This window comes from Cetorhinus maximus, chromosome 2 (genome assembly GCF_964194155.1).
Source record: "Cetorhinus maximus chromosome 2, sCetMax3.hap1.1, whole genome shotgun sequence".
Lineage (NCBI taxonomy): Eukaryota > Metazoa > Chordata > Chondrichthyes > Lamniformes > Cetorhinidae > Cetorhinus > Cetorhinus maximus.
The window spans coordinates 123006106-123028609 of record NC_135880.1 but is presented as its reverse complement, the minus strand read 5'-3'; the positions used below and the strand labels follow the sequence as shown (position 1 = coordinate 123028609).

The 22504-nt window shown below is 46.0% G+C and overlaps 1 protein-coding gene across 1 annotated transcript in view; it reads right to left on the bottom strand.

Moving 5' to 3' along the window:
* Window positions 1-22504, bottom strand: part of LOC144689691 (doublesex- and mab-3-related transcription factor 1-like) — a 181101-nt gene that overhangs the window by 37121 nt on the left and 121476 nt on the right. Inside the window, exon 6 of the mRNA XM_078557002.1 lies at window positions 16735-16909. Within this exon, the coding sequence (XP_078413128.1) occupies window positions 16735-16909 (175 nt within the window). The remainder of the gene's footprint in view (window positions 1-16734; window positions 16910-22504) is intronic.

Here is a 22504-nt window from a genome sequence, read left to right as displayed (position 1 = left end):
ATGCAGGCCTGAAGACCTGCAAACGATTCCCAGGGAGTGTCCACGACTAAAACATTCTCAGTAGGTCTCGAGTCCTTGACATCTTCCCGTGCCCAGAGAGGCTGCAGGGTTGGCTCCTCGGACACAAGAGCTACCCGCAAAGGATGTGCTGACGACACCCGGGCGGCAGCCTCAGAGTGCAGTAGGCAGAAGGTACAATGAGGCTCATGCTGCAACTTGCACTTTTGTGAGGCAAACCATTGGGATATTGAAAATGGGTTCTGGTGCCTGGACCGGTCTGCTGGAGCCCTGCAATACAGTCCACAGAGGATGTTACACATTGTCATCGTCTGCTGCACCCTACACAACCTGGTGCTCCAACAGGTGGAGGAGTTGCAAGAGGAGCAGATGGAGGAGCTACACATATCCTCCAATGAGGAGGACGTTGACAGGGATGAAGGTGATGAGATTATCAAAAGGTGAGGATGACGGCAATGATGCCATCGTACTGGCCAGACAAGGCAGGTGCACTTGGGAGGCCCTCATAGCTGCTAGATTTGTGGAGGACGACATGCAGTGAGGAGACACCATAGATCTTCACATTACATCTGTGAATGTTTGACTCCTGCCTGGCTGATGGCAGTGCCCATACCCTCTGTGATAAGACCCCTGTCATGGAGACGCAACAGGTGCCCATAGTCCCTACATTCCAGGAGGATGATGATGACATGCAGTGGGGACACTCCATAGAGCCTCACATAGCTTATGTGAATGTCTGATTCCTGTCTGAATGATGGCAGATTGCTTGTGCTCTGTGAACAGGCTCATATCATGGAGATGCAGCAGGGAAACTTTAACTTTGATCCTATGGCATCCTTTGCGAGATGAGCCCTTCAGGACCACACTGTCATTGGACACAAATGCTGATGAGATGGGGGACCAGCCGCGTCTTAAAGATGCTAGAGCACACAGAGAGAATGTCGGAACTCTGTGCTGCCGGTCCAGGATATTCTGGCAGCAATGATAAACCTCAATGAGGTGCAGGCATGACTGATGTATCCAGTGACTGTGACGGCACAGCATCAGTGTGCTGGGAAAGTTGCACAAAGCACAGGGAGGAGGCCCTGGGCTGAGACACCTGCCTTTATCTTGTGCAGGAACCAAGCTTTCACTTCAGACTGACATAAATACTGCTCAACAATAACAAGGAGCCATAGACAGGGAGAGATTGTTGACAGTTCATTCACAATAGTCAACATTATGAACAAGTGATTAATTCCCATGTCCACGTGGTGAAACTACTTTTTCTTAACCTTCCTAACCCTGCCACTACATCTTAGTGCTCCCTGGACATCCACAGCGGAGGTGGAGGCAGCCTGCAGATTGCTATGCCCTGTCTGTGATGACCTTGACGGGCGTCCTCTGGAGGGGTGAGACCTGGAGGGCCCCGGCCTGCGTTTGGGGTCCTGCTGTGTGGCAGTGGCACAATCCTCAGCCTGTGGAGCTGGAGCTGCTGGGGTCAAAGGAAGAGGGGATTCAGCTGGGCCAGACACTCCCGGAGTCAGCTGGGTGGATCGTCCGAGGGTGTGCAGCAGCCGATCCTCCTCCCTATGGGTGCCGGAGGGCCCCTGGCTGACTCCTTGAGGAGAAGAAGAAGCTGGATTGAGATCAAATCGCCCTGCACCCCTCTCACATACACACTGTTGGAGGCCAACTATGACGTCAGTAATGGAGTTCAGTCCGCACAGCAATGCAAGACAGATGTCCTAGACCAAGGCCTCCATCCTACCAGTGTTGACCTTGGTGCATTTGCATGCCGGCGCTATCATCTCAGACTGATGGCGGACAGATTCCTCCATTGTGCCTTGCAATCTGAGGAGTGCAGCGGACATCCCTTCCTGATGTTCCCAAGCTTGCCTTTGCAGCTCCAGCAACTGAGGTAAGACCAAGTCCAGAGGCTCGTCATCTGACTCAGACTCAGCAGCTTTCTGGTCTCCAGCAGTCCTCCAAGTTCAAGAAACATGGGAAGACCCTGCCACTCCCAGCTGTGGATCAGACAGTGCGATGTGCTCACCAGATTGTGACCCTGAGGCTACTCTAGAACTAGGTCCCACCGAAGTGTGCGTCACTGCACTGGTGGAGGGTGTGGGTGAGCGCTGTGACAGGTCTTCAATTGCGGTGTTTTCAGGGCCTGAATTGAGGACCTGGGTCATGGACCCCTCGGCTGCTTCCCAGATGTGCCTGCGAAAGCAAGGAGAGATAATTAGTGCATGACAGGGACAGGGGAACTCACTCATAGCATGGTTGTCTGATGGATGTTGTACTGCTGGATTCTCACTTGGTTGAGCTGCACCGACCAGCTGGACGGCTCTATTTTCAAAGTCTGTGAGGGCTGTCAGGCATTCCTTCACAAGTCTGCGACCTCTCTCTTTTGTTGTGTGCCTGCTTGTCCTGCATGAACACAGATGGAAAGAGTGTAAAGAAGACGCCTGCCAGGCCAGATGATAAGGATGCTTGGCATGTGTGGGTGGTGAGTGGTGCCATAGATAGAATGAAGACATGATCCGCAGATGAAGGTGTGTGTGAGAGAGTGAATGGTGATGTCTCTTGAAATGGCAGTGAGTGAGATCCATGTGGATGTGTGATGGGCTCACGAGTGTGTGTGCTGAGAGTGATGAGAAGGGTGACTTACCCTGGCTGAACAGAGGAGATCATTCATCCTCTTTCGGCACTGGGTGGCTGTCCTCTATGGCAGGGCGTTGGCACTGACCACCACTGCCACCATATCCCACACTGAATTTGTCATCTTGCTTGATGGTCTTCGCCCAGAGCGTGGGTAGAGGGCTTCACAGCGGGCCGCCACACTGTCCAGTCAGCGCCCAAGGGAGACGTCGCTAACTTTGGGGGCAGCGTGTTTCCTCCCTTTGGCAGCCATGACTTTCCAGCAGCTTCCAATGCCTGAGAGAGGGTTAGTTCTGTGCAGGGGCGCCCTTTATATACAGCGCCCGGCTTACTGAAGGCCTGAGGTGACAGTGGCGCGGGCAAATCCTAGCCTGCCTGCCACCAAACCAGCGCGAAAAGCCGACATTGTGGCCGGAGGGCAAGAGGTCAGTTTTCTCGCCCGTTACCACACTTAGTGCAAATCTGGGACGATTCCGTCCCATGTCTGTAACCTCTGCCAACCCTATAACCCCTAGAGATCTATGTGCTCCTCTAATTCTGGACCCTTGTGGATCCTTAATTTTAATCCCCCCCACCATTGGCAGCCATGCCTTCAGCTGCCTAGGGTCTAAATTCTGGAGTTTTTGCCAAAAAACCTCTCAGCCTCTCAACTTCTCTCTCATTTATAATGTTCCTCAAAACCTACATCTTTGATCAAGTTTTTGGCTATCTATCCTCATATCACCTCTTGTGGCTGTGTCAAATTTTGTTTTATAACATCCTGTGAAGCGTCTTAGAGCAATTTACAATGTTAAAGGCACTATATAAATGAAAGCTGTTATTGTTGATATAACTTATCTGCATATAGCCTATCAAATTCATGTAACATTTTAATTGCCATGTGGGATTATCCCATAACCTTTGAAATTTAAGGGAACACAAGGCAAGCTTACAAACCTGTCTTCATAATTTAATTTAACCCTGGTATAATTCTACTGAATCCAAAGCCAATGCATCATTCCTGAGGTTTAATGCTCAAAAACTAAACACATTGCTCTAAACGGGGTCTGACCAAGGTTCTATATGACTGTCCTTTGTATTCTAGTCCCTTGAGATAAAGGCCAACATTCTATTCGCATTTTTGATTAATTTTTGCATCTGTGCTCTAGGATTTAGTGATTTGAGTGTGTGGACACCTGAATCCTTTCAATCCTCCACAGCTCCTAGTTTCTCACTATTAAGAAACTATTCTAATTTGTCTTTCCCAGGTCGAAAGTGGATGATCTCACACTTCCCACACTGAACTCCATTTGCCACGGTTTTGCCCAGTCAGCGGGTGGAATCTTCCAGGCCCCCAGCGGCAGGCAGCTTGGCTGCAGGGAAACTTAATTTTTCAGGAGGCCAAAAATCAGTAGCCCGACAACGGATGAACTTTAGCAGTTAAGTTCTCAGAACGTTAAAGGTGGGTTAAAGGCAGGATCACATTTCCCAACAAACAATATTAGGAAGTCTTTGACATGCATTAGAAAATCATGCATGTTCGGTAAAAGGCCACCTTGTCGGAATTAAGCTCCCCCTCCAAATTAAGTTCCCTCCAGCGAGAAATTAGAATGTTCACTTTTACGACTGCACATAAGGGGCATTCACCTGGGAAGGCAGACTTCTTCAATGATTAACGGTGAGTTGCCACTGTATTGTCTTCTTTCGGGAACGTCTGTAATTGACAGCCTTTCCTTGAGGCCGGGTGGCGGCAGTGCAAGTTCCATGGAAAATGACCAAGGAAAGGAGGAAGGATTAGCGGGGAAGGTTGGAGCAATGGTCGGGCAAAGATGAAAGTGCAGTCTCTCCGGGTGCTTTATAAATATGGTGCCCGGACATTTGACCCCCACAAGGTAATGGCGGGAACAGCAACTTCCTGCTTGCATCCGCCATGAGATTGGGCAAGCTCCTTGCGGGTGGAGATGTGATGAGTTGAACAGCACAAGATCGCGTGGGGTTAGCCACACAGTGGGAATCACCCCACTTCCACGCCCGCCATCAAACATAAGACTCCAGAACGGAAGATTCCGGCCAATGTGCCTATGTCCCTTTGCAATTTGTTCTTACCGTTCACGCAACATAAATTGATCATTAACTTTTTCCATAAATTAAGTGAAAAGTATTTTTTCTGTGTCTACTGTTAATTCCCGATTTAAAGGAAGGCATGACGGACTTCATTCATTTCTTTGGCCTGAATTTTTAGCTCGGCGGGCGGGCGCAATTAACGGGCCCGGGATCAGCCGGGAAAACGCACCGCCAACCACAATGGGCCCCCAATTAATGGCCAGCCAGTGTGAAAAGCTCAGTGCTGCCAGGGTGGGGGCAAGAGGAGGGCAGGCAATGACGTCAACACAGGCGAGCGCTGAGAAACAGCTCCCTGAAGGCAGAGAGCTGCCCCAGGGAGCTGCAGATCCGAAAATGTTCCAATAAAGTTTTAAAAAGCAGAAAAAAATGTCCAAGCATCACCAACAGGCACCTGAAAATATTGATGATAAACATGCTGCCCATTTTTATTTTTATTTTATTTCATAACAGGAACCTCATCCCGCCCTTGGGTTTGGTTTCATGAAAAATGTAAAGGCCGCCTAGCTGATTTTCCCATCCGCCAAGGTTGGACAGGCGATGAAAAATAGCTTAAATGGGCTTAATTGGGGTGCACGCTTCCAACTTTTTCACGCGCCCACCGAGCAAACTATCACGTGAGTGTGCAATGACGTTGGGATGCTCACCCAACATCATCTCGCGCAATTTCATGCACAATCAGGTCGGGCGTGCATCCGCCCAATCAACTTAAAATTCAGCCCTTTGTGCGCGATTAAATGCAAACCCAAAAAACGTGTAGCATTCCCCATACAAAATAATTGAATATTTATTTGTAAGATGCAATTATTAATTATTTTACTTAGTTTGGGGCTCAGATGATTCATTTGATTTGCTTTTGAAATAGCAGCATAAACACTGGCTGTTTATACCTGCCTTGAGATTGCTCATTGCACATAAATCTCCAACCTAGATATATAACTAGAGAAATGGAGGACTGTATTTCCTTTAAAACAAATGGCCTAAAGAAAACATTAAAAAATACAAAAGTGTTTTCCACTTAATATCTAGTCCTATTCTTATCAGCAGTTGCGGTCACCTGATTCCTACTATGTAATCAGAACTATTTTTGTTGTGTTGTTTTAGCCACTACTGCAGCTTGCGACAATAGATAGAACGTGTATGTGCGGAATCCAGCGCTACAACATTACTTACCATTTTTAGCCAGAATATATAGTTTGTAGGATAAGATAATTGGCAATTGGTTTCAGCAAGTTTCTTGTATTTTAATCTAGGAGTATTTTTAAAAACGTTTCTTGTTTTAAAGTTTCGAAAGTCATTCTCTCCTGGTCAATTCTGGCATCATTATGAAAATTGTTCCAACAGATGATATATTAGTGTAATCAAAATTCCTTTCGCCTCCTTGTACGATTTACTGCAGATTTCTAATTGGAGATACTGACACCGTCTAAACATTAGGGCAGGAAGAGATTAGAATAGTCTGATCTGAGCAGATCTTGAAAATAGATCTGTAAAGCATACTACCCTGAAAGGATAGCTTTCTACTTCCTTTATTCTCATGAGAAAACAGAATTAATTCAATAGATGGCCCAAGCTATCTTGAGTAGATAATGGGCAATGTCTTAATGTAAGCAACAGTATTTCTGCTAAGATACAGTGCTTCTAGTACCTGATAGTCATTCTTTACATTTACTTGCACTGGATGAAAGTGGAGAGGGAAAGCTGGAAATCTGTTGGCAGTGCTTTCTTCATTATGGTCAGATGCAAAGGACAATTGCAATGAATGAAGACATGCTGGCCATGCTTCAAAGTAAATACAATTGCAAAAACAGTCATCGCAAGCATTCTAACTTCCTGAAATATCAACCCAAAATAGCTGTCCTACTTACCTGAAAATCCTGCAGCTATTGTACCAATTACATTTTTGGTCATTTGGTAAAATACATTAGAGTATCACTCTAGCGTTAAGTTGTACATTGACATTCAATGCAGCCACCTCTTCATTCATACATTTACAGATATATCACATGTTTCCATAAAGGCACAAACAACTGTTCTACTCAGACAGATTATTAGCTGATTGTGCAAGTATCAGAGTTCAGAAAAGCTGCACTTGGCAATTAGACACAAAGCTAGAATCAAGCAGATGTCCATAAACTACCTCTCAATCTCACTTATTAAGGCACTGAGCTGTAACGTTAACCACCATAATAGGCAAACAGGCCTTAGCTTCCAGCCTTTTAATCTTCAAATTCACGCTGAACGTTGCAAGATTTGCTCTAACACACACACAACTGAAATGCAAAAATAATTGTTAATCATATTACAATGATGATTAAATTAATTCAACCAATTTAGATCCAATCCATTTACTACAAGTCTATAGCACTTTCTTATAGCTAGGCTCTTGTTCCATTATAATAAATAATTAAGAATTTGGCTGGTGCTCAGGTGTTATAGAGATCAGTTACTGGTTAGTCTTCACCTCACTACTTGGCTGAATGAGAAGGAAGTGGTGAGCTGGAAGTGATATGTACTTGCTAAGTGCCTTCATTGCAGTTCTTTTAAGTATGTCTCAGTTTGTAGATAGGTGACCACAACCTCTCCTCTCCAAGAACTAGAAGGTGTTAGAAGTTCCAGATGAATTTATGTAACTGTCTCCATTAGTCTGGTTTTGCCATCTTTTCAAACTATGTGCAGAAATCGTGCATACAATTACCTTCTTGAGAAATTTATCTGGCATTTGGAACATGTTTTAGACAAATCCATAGGTTTTGTTCATAGAAAACAGCAACAAATAAAGTGATGAACAAAAATGTTGACTACAATTAACGGACAGAAGAAACTTTTATTTGTTACGTAGTCCCTGACATTACCTCTGGTGATGGAACAGTTTCAGGCTGAGAAGTCCTCACACTCGTATTCCTTTGGCGAATCTGGTAAGCAAACTAAACAGTGTTTGTACGGCTCATATAGTACTGCCAACATAATGTTTCCATTCCTTTACTAAAGTACTGGAACATTATATTTCTATCAACAGTGATAACTGAGCACTTTCAGAAGAGAAAATGTGGCAAGGACATTAGCAAGAAGCTTTACCTTCATGGACTCAGAGGTTCCTGTCTCCAGAGACACTCAGCAGCTTGCATTGAGTGGCATTCCTGAAGGGTGGTCAGGGGTTCTGGATGTTGTCTAGTGTCATCAGAGAGGATTCTGATCTTGGTGTATTGATGCAAACAACTGTTTTAATCGCTGCAGATCGGTTTTTTTCGATGAATTTTAGTCCTCATCGAGAAATGGTAGTGCTGGGGGAATGGAAAACTTTCCCTTTTCAGTTGCCCAGTATCAGCATAAAGAACTCCCAGGTCAGGCACAGCAACAACAGCTGCACAGTAAAGCTCCCTTTACTTTGCTCTAACAACACGCCTTAATCCTAACCTCAGGAGAGTACTCCCTACTGCACCAGTGCAATATTTCCATTTCCCATACACCAGTCTCTCTGAGTAAGATTGCCAATTAGTGTCAAATTAAGTGTAGTTTTGTGCTGTGGGTCCATACCCACGAGGAACTGAGTTGAGACTGCCTAGATTCATTTCACATGGGATCCTTACAGTAAGCAAAGAGAGGAGATCTTTATCCCATCAGCCTGGGCTGATTCAAAACCAGATACCAGAAGTAAAACAACAGTGTACTAAAATATTGAGCTCCCAACTCCCAGTGTATTACATGAGACAGGAGACTCTCAGTACTAACAGTAAAGCTCTTATTTTTACATACATGCATCCTCAAATAAACAAATGAAATTAAACTAGAAACATGGTTAAAGGGAATCTAAACAGCAGTATTAAAATCGTCTCTTTTGTCACACAAATCATCTCTTGCGCTGTTAGTTTTTGTGATTTTTTTTTCAGCAGTTTTTCATTCCTCTGTGTACCAAAATTCTGATCTAGTCCATAACTTTTTTTCTCCTGTTGACAATTAGCATCCAATATTATAACAGATGTAACGTCGAGTGGGCTGAAATTCAGTGGGAGCCATCCTGGGGGCTGAGCTTCCTACCTGTCCCTCACCTGTTCCTTTCTTTCTTGGAAATCAGGTGCATTTAAATATCTTGGGCAGGTGCCGACACAACTGGGACATCTACCCTGGCTAAGTTGGGAGACACCGCCCAACCATGAAAGTCTTTTTTTTAAGTGCCCCACAATGTTGAATGCCAGTTTTGTTAATACAGCCAACCACTCTACAAAGACATTTCCAAAACTGGCTATTTAAAATTTACATCCCCTCCCTAGGCCCTTAGCAATCCTGGATGCCAGGGACACACCAAAGGGTTACCAGTGACTGTGCTGTTTCCGATGAAGTAGGAATAGGGAAAATGATACTTGAGGGTATTTGTGGCAGCAATAACATTTTCCTTTAAAAATTGGAAGAATTTCTTTCACAGCAAATGAGAGCACCTTTTAGAAAAAGTACCTTTTCCCACTCGGCAATCAATTTATATTCCACCTCAACTAGTTTCCTACCTCCTGAAAACTCTGCCTCTTGTTGCAGGATAATTCTAGAGATACTGGCATCTCTCTGGTACCTTGCTCAATGGTCTATTCCTCAAATATGAGTCAAGACAATGAGTGCTGTTAAGCTTTTTAACTGTGAATAGCATTATAAATCCAATCCAATCTTCACATATATACGCAGGTAAAAATGCACCTGCCAGCACAAACTACTGGATATTCTTTTCTTATTCATTCATAGGATGTGGGCTTCACTGGCTAGGTTGGCATTTATTGCCCATCCCTAATTTCCCTTGAGAAGAGGTGGTGAGCTGTCTTCTTCAAACACTGCAGTCCATGTGGTACAGATACACCCACAATGCAGTTAGGGAGAGAGTTCCAGGATTTTGACCCAGCAACTGTGAAAGAACTATGATTTATTTCCAAGACAGGATGGTGAGTGGCTTGGAAGGGAACGTCCAGGTGGTGTTTATCTCATGTCCCTGCTGTCCACGTCCTTCTAGATGGAAGTGGCCGTGGGTTTGGAAGGTGCTGTTTAAGGAGCCTTGGTGAGTTCCTGCAGTGCATCTTGTAGATGGTACACACTGCTGCTACTGTGCGTCAGCGGTGGAGGGACTGAATGTTTGTGGGTGGTGTGCCAATCAAGCTGGCTTCTTTGTCCTGGATGGTGTCAAGCTTCTTGAGTGTTGTTGGATCTACACTCATCCAGGCAAGTGGAAAGTATTCCATCACACTCCTGAACTGTGTCTTGTAGATGGTGAACAGGTTTTGGGGAGTCAGGAGGTGAGTTACTTGCCACAGGATTCCTAGCCTCTGACCTGCTCTTGTAGCCACAGTATTTATATGGCTAGTCCAGTTCAGTTTCTGATCAATAGTAACCCATGTTGATGGTGGATGTTGATAGGATGTTAATAATGGGGATTCAGCGATGGTAATGCCATTGAATGTCAAGGGGCAAAGATTAGATTCTCTCTTGTTGGAGATGGTCATTGCCTGACACTTGTGTGGCGCGAATCTTACCTGCCTCTCATCAGCCCAAGCCTGGATATTGTCCAGGTCTTGCTGCATTTGGACACGGACTGCTTCAGTATCTGAGGAGTCGCGAATGGTGCTGAACATTGTGCAATCATCAGCAAACATCCCAACTTCTGACCTTATGATGGAAGGAAGGTCATTATGAAGCAGCAATTGAAGTATTGATGATAGCAATGAGAACCAAAAGAGCAAAAGCCAGGCTACTATTTCCTATCTCTGGTCTAAGGGCTCTGAGTCAGCTAAGAGAAAATTGTTGCACCTGAGCTTTAGTGCAGCTGAGATCAGCAAAAATCAGAACAGACTGAGGACTAAGCCTTGAACTTCTGATCTATATGACTTTGTGCTATACTCTGCCTTTAATCTCTCATCATTTGGAAGGAATCTAAATTATATCTTTCGGTTATACAGTGTTCTATCCTTTAACAGTGTAGAGCATACCACCTGCAGATTACGTGTATAACCCATGGCCGAAAATAAGTTCTACACTCGAGGGGCTCACAGTTCAACAGCAACTGGCACACTGGTAAAGCAAGCCTGCTGTACGCACATTTTCAAATATAAGATTTGAAACTGAGAACTATAACAAGCCTCGGCAAATTCTGGAGAATTGTTCCAAGTGTAGGAACTAAACTGGATTGAGGTTTTTGTTTGCTGGATTGTTTGTGGACAGCAGGAAGTCCCATTCCCTCAGTCTAATTCCTGGATTTCCGAAAGGACTATAACTAAAATGCACTAGAATGATAAATATATTCTTCAGGGTGTTACTATATTAAATCTCTAAGCACACATGTAGGGCATCATATTGGTGGGCAGCAAAATAATAGCAACATGTTTGCAGAAAAAACACTGTTGGAGTATGAGATCTCCAAAAATTGTGGATGACTAGTCTTGCACAAGGTGGAATGGAAACTCACATCTTTGTTAACTATAAATATTAAAACAAGTTTTTGGCAGTCTCAAACCCAATATTTTGCCATAATTTAGTTCAATTGACAATTGCTCAGAGAGACTGGAAGGGCACCAGGTGTGGAACGAACATCCACATATCACGCAGATTTGCACCAGAATCCTACACTTTAGAATCTGTCCTGCCATGATGAAGGACTTATCTTTAAACACTGCCACTGAAGAAACAAGGAGAAAATATTTATTGTCTTCCCTCAGTTTCTCAGTCTCCTAACAGCATCTCTCTCACTCAGTAGGCTGATTTGCTTTCAGCAGAATGCACTCACTCTACGTACATTAGTGGCCAATCATGTTTTCTCCCTCACATCTGAAGTAAATAAGCATTCCTCTAGCGGTAGAGGATAGATGCCAATGAGGAAACCTCAGGCTCTAAGTTGCCTACCGTGGGAATCCAAAATCATCCCATGGAATCCAATGACAAAGGAATCCTAGTTAGAGTAATCATGTCCCTCATGCTAGGGCAGACATGGCTCAGCAGAATTCAGCCACACAGCCATAGCTTGAGATTTTTAAAAAGGGCAATATTGCTTATGTGCAGAGTGAGTGTACAAGTCATGAACTGACAATACTAGGGGTGCAAATTGTGCAGTGAAAGGGGGCTAAAGTCAGATCAAGGAACAACAGGAGGGGAAGTATTTATTTTAATTCCCAGCAGTTATTTTTAATGATGTTAAATTATTAAATGTTTAATGTTTATTAAACAAAGACAATGATCATTCAGTTCTGACTGAAATTCTGGTGAAGAACTACATTTGAATTGTTAATCACACTTTGCTTTCAGATGCTGACTAACTTATTCTGCACTTGCAGCATTTTCTCTTTGGATTAAAGATTTGTAGCATTCACTTTGTGTTTATATATAAAAGCCTTGTTTCAGATATGAGCAGGGTAAGCTGGTAAGTTTTTTTTTCGATTTCTATTTTTATTTTGTCATGGATGTTCTTCCTTGGCTAGCTATGGGCGGAATCGTCCCAGATTTGCAGTAAGTGCAGAAGCAGACATGAAAAATGACGTCTTACCCGCCGGCCACAATGGCGGATTTTCGCACTGTATTGTCGCCTTCCCGGCACGTCCCACCTCATTAATAATGCATTCACGAGGAATACGCCGGATCACTGGAGGACTGGCTCAGAATTGTCCACCACGACATGACCTCAGCACTTCCTCACTCCGGGCGCCCTATTTAAAGCACATCAGAATGCAGCCACCTTCATGTCTTCAGAGAGGTGTCAGCTGTGGCTCAGTTCATAGCACCCTCGCCTTTGAATCAGAGGGTTGTGGCTTCATGTCCCACTCCTGGAAACCAAGAACTGTGATTGTACTCAAACAAGTTGCAATCTGTGACTGTTGATAACTTGAAAGAGTTTCATGTCTTCAGACCAGGACTGCTCCAGGCGAACCCAAAAGCAAAGAAGACGGCAGCCTCCAAATTCAGTGACGTCTCTCTCGGGCACCTGCCAGACACAGTGGAAGGCCACCGCAATGTCCTCTACTCCCGCTCTGGCTGCAGGAGGTCCACCAGAGTCACCAATCCAGCCTGTGAAGCAGTGGCAATCAGCACCACTGGAGCACAGAAGAGGTCAGACATCCGGTGCAGGAAGAGGATGAATGCTCTCATCCGTTCTGCCAGGGTATGTCAACCACCTTATCACTCTCAACTCACACACTCACAAACCCATCACACATCCACAGGGATCTCACACCTCAAGGGGCAACGCCACTAACTCTCACACACACCCTCACATCTCCATCAGGCTCATATAGTCTGGAGCTCACTTCCTCGTTCTATCCATGGCTCCGCTCACCACACAAACATTCCGCACAGTGCCATGCAACCTGCTCACACTCTCAACATCAACAGCAGGGAGTGGCCCACATTAAGCCCCTCACTCACTTTGAGGAGCATGCCATCTCACTGACTGGTGAGGATATGGACCATGCCTGCAGTGATGGTGAGGCCAGTGGCGAACAATCTTGTGAGGATCCTGCACCACATCATCCCCCTCTCAACACAACTGTGAGTGCTCTCTCTCTCTCTCTTGCTTTTCACTCTGCTGCCATGCACTAATTATCTCTACTTTGGTTCACAGGGAGCTCTGCCAAGCGACTGACACCCTCAGCCAGCCAGACCCTCAACTCCATCCACGTCCTCACCTCCAACGAAGAGGGCACCTCCTTCATTGAAGAGCTGGAAATAAGCAGCAGTCACAGCACTTCCCCACACCCTCCAGCAGCGCAGAGACACACACCTTGGTGGGACCTTGACCTAGAGCAGGCTCGGGTTCACAATCTGATGCTCACCGCACGGACATGTATCCACAGCAGGAGGCAGTTTCAGCCGAGCTCCCGGGCAATCGGGGGACGGCTGGGGAAGAGACATCTGTGAGGTCCAAGTCAGGTGACAAGCCTGTCAGCTTCCCTGTCCTTTCCCCTCCACCAGTCACCAATGTCCTTTCCCCCTTCACTGTTGACCCCCCGGCTCACCTTTCATCTCCCCACCATCACCTACGAACCCAAACCCTTGTTGTTCCAGGATATCCAGGCAAATGTGCACGTTCCCTACCTTCCCGAGAATCCTATCCCCATCCACATTGACCTGGCCGACCTCCTCCTTCCCACTCCCAAGGTCCGTGTCTGCCTCCGGGTCCCCACCAACCACCCTCACTTCTACTGTTACTGACTCACCCTCCCACCATACCAGCTCAATCTGCCCCCTCTCACACTCAACATTCCCTCTGAGCACATCCACCCTCAGTTCACTCCCCAGGAGGCAGTCATTGACTCTACAGACCCTTCCCTTTCAAGTTCACTTGGACATTCCCCTCCCCCCTTGCTCCCTCCTCCCCTGAACACCTTCCCCTCTCCACACTTACTCCTCCCCCGAAACACCTTCGCCCCTCCACACTCCCTCCCTTACACCTACCCCGAGTTGCAATATTCTTCCCCGTTATATCCTCCTCCTCCCATACTCCTCCCTCCCAACATCTTTGTGCAACCCCCCCCCGCATCCTTCCTCTCTCACACACAGCTGGACCTTCCTCTCCCACACACAGCTGGACCTTCCTCTCCCACACACACAGCTGGACTTTCCTCTCACACACAGCTGGACCTTCCTCTCTCACACAGCTGGACCTTCCTCTCCCACACACAGCTGGACCTTCCTCTCTCACACACAGCTGGACCTTCCTCTCCCACACACACAGCTGGACCTTCCTCTCCCACACACACAGCTGGACCTTCCTCTCACACACAGCTGGACCTTCCTCTCACACACAGCTGGACCTTCCTCTCCCACACACAGCTGGACCTTCCTCTCCCACACAGCTGGACCTTCCTCTCCCACACACAGCTGGACCTTCCTCTCTCACACACAGCTGGACCTTCCTCTCCCACACACAGCTGGACCTTCCTCTCTCACACACAGCTGGACCTTCCTCTCCCACACACAGCTGGACCTTCCTCTCCCACACACACAGCTGGACCTTCCTCTCCCACACACAGCTGGACCTTCCTCTCACACACACAGCTGGACCTTCCTCTCCCACACACAGCTGGACCTTCCTCTCACACACACAGCTGGACCTTCCTCTCACACACACAGCTGGACCTTCCTCTCCCACACACAGCTGGACCTTCCTCTCCCACACACAGCTGGACCTTCCTCTCTCACACACACAGCTGGACCTTCCTCTCTCACACACAGCTGGACCTTCCTCTCACACACAGCTGGACCTTCCTCTCCCACACACAGCTGGACCTTCCTCTCCCACACACAGCTGGACCTTCCTCTCACACACACAGCTGGACCTTCCTCTCACACACACAGCTGGACCTTCCTCTCTCACACACACAGCTGGACCTTCCTCTCCCACACACAGCTGGACCTTCCTCTCTCACACACAGCTGGACCTTCCTCTCTCACACACAGCTGGACCTTCCTCTCTCACACACAGCTGGACCTTCCTCTCTCACACAGCTGGATCTTCCTCTCCCACACACAGCTGGACCTTCCTCTCACACACACAGCTGGACCTTCCTCTCCCACACACAGCTGGACCTTCCTCTCTCACACACACAGCTGGACCTTCCTCTCCCACACACAGCTGGACCTTCCTCTCTCACACACAGCTGGACCTTCCTCTCTCACACACAGCTGGACCTTCCTCTCTCACACACAGCTGGACCTTCCTCTCTCACACAGCTGGATCTTCCTCTCCCACACACAGCTGGACCTTCCTCTCACACACACAGCTGGACCTTCCTCTCCCACACACAGCTGGACCTTCCTCTCCCACACACAGCTGGACCTTCCTCTCCCACACAGCTGGACCTTCCTCTCCCACACACAGCTGGACCTTCCTCTCACACACACAGCTGGACCTTCCTCTCCCACACACACCCCCTCTTCGCTGATCATCTGTAGCAGCCCATGGCCAAGACAGTGATGTTCCAAAGCAGACCCGAGACATGAACGGAGGCCCCCAACTTCTGAGAGCTGCTTTGCGGTGCAGCCGTGCCCATGAGGATCCATCCAGCATGCGATGCATGTGTTCTTCCAGGTTCCAGTATCTGTAGGGCTCCAGCATCTTCTGCTCCTTGAACGTCCGCGATCTGAGCAAGGCCCTGAAGGTGAGTCCTGACTTCTGTACACTTTGCTTGTCCAGACGTATTTTGGGCCTGCATGTTTTCCCGCCAGCATAACACGAAATATGGCATGGGGGGGTAACGATTCCAGTCGGGTTTTCCTAAGCATCCCATTACCAGGATGTAAATTGGGTTCATGTCGAACTCCAGCAGGATTAGTGTTCCGCCATGACGGGCGCCATCTGATGATCCCGCTGTGAGTTCACGCTGGCATAAATCTGATTTCTGCCCCTCCCGCGAATTGACCCTCCCGTCCCCACCATGGCACCTGCTGCAAACAGGACTGGACAATTCCGCCCTTTGTTCTAATGTTTTGAGATGTAAGCTAATTGAATAATAAACTACTTCTGGAACAATTTATATGCATTGTAACTGCAGTGTTTGGATACTTGCTGTGCTTTCATTTTTCATGGTGAAAAGGAAAATAACATCTAAAAATATTTAACAGTGCAAAGGGAGGGAGGTTAAAAAAACTGTACAAGAAGATATGGGAAACTGAAAAAGTCACACTGGTGCAGTGGGAAGTACACTTTTGAGGCCATAATTAATGCACATTCTTTGGACAGAGCAGAGGAAAATTTACCCTGTATCTGGCCTCTGCTATATACGATCTTGGGAGCGCCTGATGCTGACATTCAATTAAGAAAGGAAAAATGTTCTATTGCCCAGTTCTATTCACCTTGATGTGCACATAATTCATCCACTCCAAAGAAGGTCTTTATGTGCATGGCACATAAGTTGACTTTGAAAGGGATGTATGCTGAGTCAAGTTGTTAAAACATGCCTTATTTAACACACTGAGTTTTTAATAATGGGGGAGAAAAAAACTTAAACCTACCATTGGATTTTACATCCGAGAAAGAGGAACCATCTTCCAGAGTAAACAGCTGAGGAACACAAGCAGCTGTGCTTAGGCCTTGACCCAGGTAAGAGGCAGCAGAGTAGTAAGAATGCATCCTGTACTGTGGTGTCACATTGTGGCCTGAAAACCGGTTCTCTGGAGTTTTCATTTGCTGTAATTAAAAACAAAGGCATTATTCGCCTATAAATCCTTTGTGCAGAAATATAGGAAAGTGTCTCCAGTGTTTGGTATTTTGTTTATTTATGGCATATTACCAAAGTATGAACCAACCCACAGGGACAAAATGATAATTAGACATACAAAGAGGCTATATTGTGCTGTTTGTTAAGTTTAGCAAAATAATTCAAAGCATGAAGTTCAAAGAATTGCTTTATACTCGTAGCTACTTTCATAGTATAATTAGTGAATAGGGAAAAATGTAATTCAAAGTGGATATACATCAGCACATGGGGGTTTACAGTAAGTAAATGACTGAGGAGCTCCCCCTGTGGATCAGTATGTAAAAATAGTTAGTAGGGCATCTACTTTTGAGACTAGAGTTTAGACGCATTATGCATGATTTTACGGGTGGCAGGACTTACCACCCCATTGCTGATAAAGTCGCTGTAAAACTCGTCCCCGCTTGGCAGGATGCCCCACAGACATTTAACGCTCTGATAATTGGCCAACTGGGCAGGAAGCCTTGCCTCTGAGAGCTGCCAGCCAACTCTCTGACCCCAGCAGCGCCACCAGGAGCGGGTAAACCTGCTTGAGCCTCGGTAGGAGGGGGTTGGAACGGGGGCCTCGGATCGGAAAAAGAGGCCTGGCAGGGAACGGCATTTAATTGGCCACTTCAGGGGTTCAACTGGCAAAAGGGTGGGGGTGCTGCCCGTGGATTTGCCCGCCACTCGTTAAATCATAGATAGATCGGGGGGGGGGGGGGGGTAAGGCACCCAGGAATTTGACAGGCCATATCACCCCCACTCCCCCTGCAAACCCACCCACAGGGAACCATAAAATTCTGCCTGTCATTTGGACCCTAGAGGGAAGTTTAATCTGTAGATGGCCTATGCTACACGAGCCCACAAAGCATTAAAAAAGAGTCCAGTTTTTTTGGCGGGTTGTCTTTGAGTTAACTTATCTCATGTGGGCAACAGTACATGTTGAGCTGCTGGGAGAGAAACCAGTTACTATTCAATGGCTCTCATTAGAAGGTCAGTATGTGTGGATGCCAAGTGAGGACAGAACCAGGTTGGCTCTGATTTTTTTTGTAGTTCACTACAGCCAAAAGCCAAGTTTTACTCAATTATTAGCTAACAAGCTGTAAAGCTCCACAGGTTGATCGAGCATTATAGGATCTAAGTAGTATAATTATACGCTTTTAAATAAACATTGAGAAATGCAAGCAATATATTTCACTATTTATATGCTGAACAACATGTTTGTACTAATCCAGAGAATAATTGAACATGATGCTTCTTCTAATACCAAAAATAACAGAAAATGGTTAAATCTACAAATTACCGTTTCTCACTGGATTTCTATTGCATGGTTTCTGGTGTCACGTTGATCAGGTTAGCACTAGTGCAGCTTTATAAACTTAACAACACAATGCTAGTATTTTAAGCATCAGAGTTTCAAAATACCTTACATTTAGCAAAAAACATTTTAAAAACTCCATTTAAATAGTGATTATACAAAATCATCGCAAAGCATTTCACAAAGGAAAAAAAACCAACATTGAGTTAGGAAAGTTAACCAAAAGTCAGAGACAGTTATCGAGAAGAGTTTTAAGCACACAGAAACAGGCAGAGAGATGGAAGAGTTTGTGGACTGAATCCCAAAGTAGGACCAAAAGAGCCCAAGATACTGCCAACAGTGGCGAAGGGGTACAAGAATACAAAGGTGTCCAGAGGTAGAGGACAATGGTCAAAGGAGAGGAAGCCAGCAGAGGCACAAAGGCCAACTTTTGTGCTGCAAAGTTCAAGGATTTTATGATTTACAGTAGTGCTACGAGGGTTACTATCCCTCCAACGGGCAGAAGTTACTTTTATTGCACCTCAATTTTTACACCACAGAGATCTTACAAGTACTTGCAGGGGGCAATACGAGTCAAACTCCCTCCCTAACAACGCTGTGGGAAAAATTTTCCCCCCCATTTCCCCCGCCAGGAAGTACTATGCGCTCCTTGTGCGGGCGGGGGGGGGATTCCCTCAGCCAGGAGTGCGTTCTTTTGCGCAAAAGAGCACACTGATCTCCCTGAGGCTAAGTGCTGCCTCAGGGAGATTGGCTCCAAATTTAAAAATGTTAAAGGAACGATAGCAAAATTTCCCTGACATGTCCCCTCATATGATGCTGTCACATGAACTGGGACATGTCCATCACTTTTACTGAAACCTTTATTAAATATTTAAAAACCCTCATGAAACCTCATCCTGCCTGTGGATGAGGTTTCATGCTTTTTCTGAAGCCCTCCAGGGCTCTCGGCCTGCCCACCAACCTTAAGGTTGGACGGGCAGGACCATTAATTATGTCAATTACTTTTTAAATGGCAGCAATTGGCCGTTGACAGGTTGGTAGGCACACAGCTGATTCAGCGGCACCCCCGCCGACCTGAAAATGGAAATGACGCGGGGTGATGTCAGAGTTCCACCCGACGTCATCCCGCGTCATTTTACATGTCGGCGAGCGGGCCCCGCCCCCCCACTCACCGACCGGAAGATCCTCCCCTGTGGGTGTACCTACACCACACAGACTGCAGCAGTTCAAGAAGGCAGCTCATCACCACCTTCTCAAGGGCAATTAGGAATGAGCAATAAAAACCCATGTCCCATGAAAGGATTTTTAAAAATTTGGCCTTTGGATATTTGAGTTTTTTATGTGCACAATGAAAAAAGTAAATGACAGTAAGATGTATAAAAAGTGATTTTTTTTTTTGGCAGGTTAGGGATGCAGGCAGATATGTAGCAAATGCAAATTGAACAGGCTGGATTTTACAGGGCACTACAGTCCCTGCCCTTCCCCAGCTAATATAGTGTGGCAAGTCTGCCCACTATACTGAAGGCTCCCCTGTAATAATTTAACACTGGAAGCAGCATTGATTGCTTTAAGACGAGACTTCAGCCCTATCTCAGGGGGTAGTCCTGCCTTAGAGAGCTGCTGGCTTATAGGATGGCTGCCAGTTCTGTAGTCCCAGCAGTTCCAGGTAGGAGCAGTGGCCACGCTGTGACTACTGGCAGTCCGAACAAAGAGGAGTCTCGGCTCAGACCTGAGTCCAGAGCCCCGGCTCAGATGAAAGCCCGGGCCATCACTGGAGCCAAGCTGACAGGTCCCATCCAGAGGGAAGTGAGAGGTATGGAGAGCTGGGTTTGAGAGGGTGCGAGGGGAGAGTAAAGGGGGAAGCATGACCTGAGGGGGAGAGACTGTGTGGGTACCTCCGATGGGCACAGGGGACCCGCAATGGAGGTCCCCCACCCCACTTGCCGACACCAGGCCACACAGCTAAAGCTGCCGGGCTTCCTGCATGGTGTGGGCCTCCACACAGCACTGGTAAAATACTGGCGGGATGAAGCCCTTAGGTGGCCATTAATTGGCCCCCTTAAGGCCTTATTAGGCCCAACGGCTCCACTGCCTCTCACAAAATGTTTGACAGGTTAGGGGTGGGAAAGCCACTTGCTGGATTTTACAAGCCCTCTCCCCCCGCCCCCTTCAAACCCGTTGCTGAGGGTGCATAAAATCAAGCTCGTCATATGAAGTAGCATATTTTAGGTAAAAACAAGAGAATAGAAACATGCCCCCAAAAGCATAATTTTCAATGGAATGAAGAAACAAGGATCTGGGGCTATTAATACACTGGTCTGGATTCCAACTAGAAAAAGCCATCAAAAAGGGTGATGAAATTTTAAGTTTTACATATGGAGACAACGAGTTAACAATGAACCTGTACAAGACACTAGTTAATTCATCATTGTAGTCTGGTGCACAGTTTTGAGCTTTTTATTTGAGGCCTAGAAACGAGCACCATGCAAAGAAAGTGTAATGTAGATGTAGTAGAATGGCATCAGGGATGAGAGAACGTGTAATTATGATTAGAGATGTGTGAGGGATATAAAAACATTTACAAGGATGCTAAAGAGGATGTTAAATGAATGTAAAGTCTTCAAAAATATGAAAAGGTTAATAGTGAAAGATTATTTCCACCAGTATATTGATAACAAGTTTAGAATTGGTACCAAAAGGAAGAGGTTAGAAAGCATTTCCTTTCAAGTAACAGGCTCATAATCCATGCTTTACCTCAAGTGCAATGAAGTCAAGTCAATAATTGTATTCAAAGGAAAATTAGCTAAACTAGAATAATAATGGGCAGGAAAATCTGATTACAATAGGTAGATGGTAGCATATAGGCAATAGCACATGCACAAACACAATGGGTTGAATTGCTTCATCTTGTGCTGAAATATATGTAGTATGTGTTTGGGAATGATGTCTTTATTTGTGAACTTCTCAATGTTAGACAGGTACTGAAACGAAGTGTTTCAGTACTTAAGAGGGGGTTTTTCCTATGAGGAGAATTTGAGTAGAAACAGCTTATACTTTCCCGAGCTTAGAAGAATGAGAGGTGATCTCATTGAAACATGTAAGATTTTGAGAGGGCTTGACAGATTAGATGCCCAAAGACTGTTTCCCCTGGCTGGGAAGTTTACAATTAGAAGGATAAGGAGTTGGCCATTTCAGACAGAGATGAGGAGAAATTTCTTCACTTGAAAGAGTTGTGAAACTTTGCAATTCTCCACTTTAGAGGGCTGTGGCTGCTCAGTCATTGAGGATATTCCAGGCTGAGATCGCTAGGTTTTTGGATTCTAAGTGAATCATGGGAAATGGGGATCCAGCAGTAAAATGGAATTAAGAAATTAAGATCATGGACCAGCCATAATCTCATTAAATGGTGGAGCAGGCTCGCAGCGCCTTATGGTCTATTCCAGCTCGTATTTTTTATGTTCTAAACAGCATTGCTGATAGTCGCATTGTGAAGTAGCCAGCAGGAGAGGCCCATGAAGGGTAATTAGATGAAGGTGGTCATTAATTACAACCTGGAGTTTTAGTTCAACCCCCCTCCCAGCAGGAATGTGAATATTCGAAAAAGGTGTATATATGTGGTATAACCAAGGTTTCCAGAGCGGAGACCACATATGTTGTCATATACTTAATTGCACACTACAGCCATAATCCAAGATATCAGTGACAAGGAAGACGGTGTTGAGTAGCTATTGCACAATGCAGATCACCCTCTGTGTTGTGTACCTTGTGTACAAGGTAGCAAGTGACGCCTTAGTACTTAGTACAGTCTTACTGTAGTATCAAACTCCAATTGAAAGTAGGCCTATTAAGGTCTGTATCACCATACAACTCAAGAGAGTTGCTCAGTATGCTAGACCACTGCCCATTCTATGCCTCCTTGTGCCCTGTAACTGGTGTCACTGTATCTGACTCCTCAATGGTTTTTTGGTCCAGCTGGCCATCTGGCAGATGTTCAGTCATTTACAAAGAAAGATGCGCCAGGCTGGATGGCTGAGAGATAGCAGCCACATCCATACCTACTCCAGCACATACTGGTTGTTGGGCACTTCCTCATCAAGTCCATTGACTTGTATGGGAGCAAATCTCAGGATAGTTATGGAGACAGTCATGTGAGACAGTGTGTAATGGCTCTCTCCATCCATCCCCAGCACGTTAAAGCCATAAAAGACAGTCTTTGTAGAATGGAGCC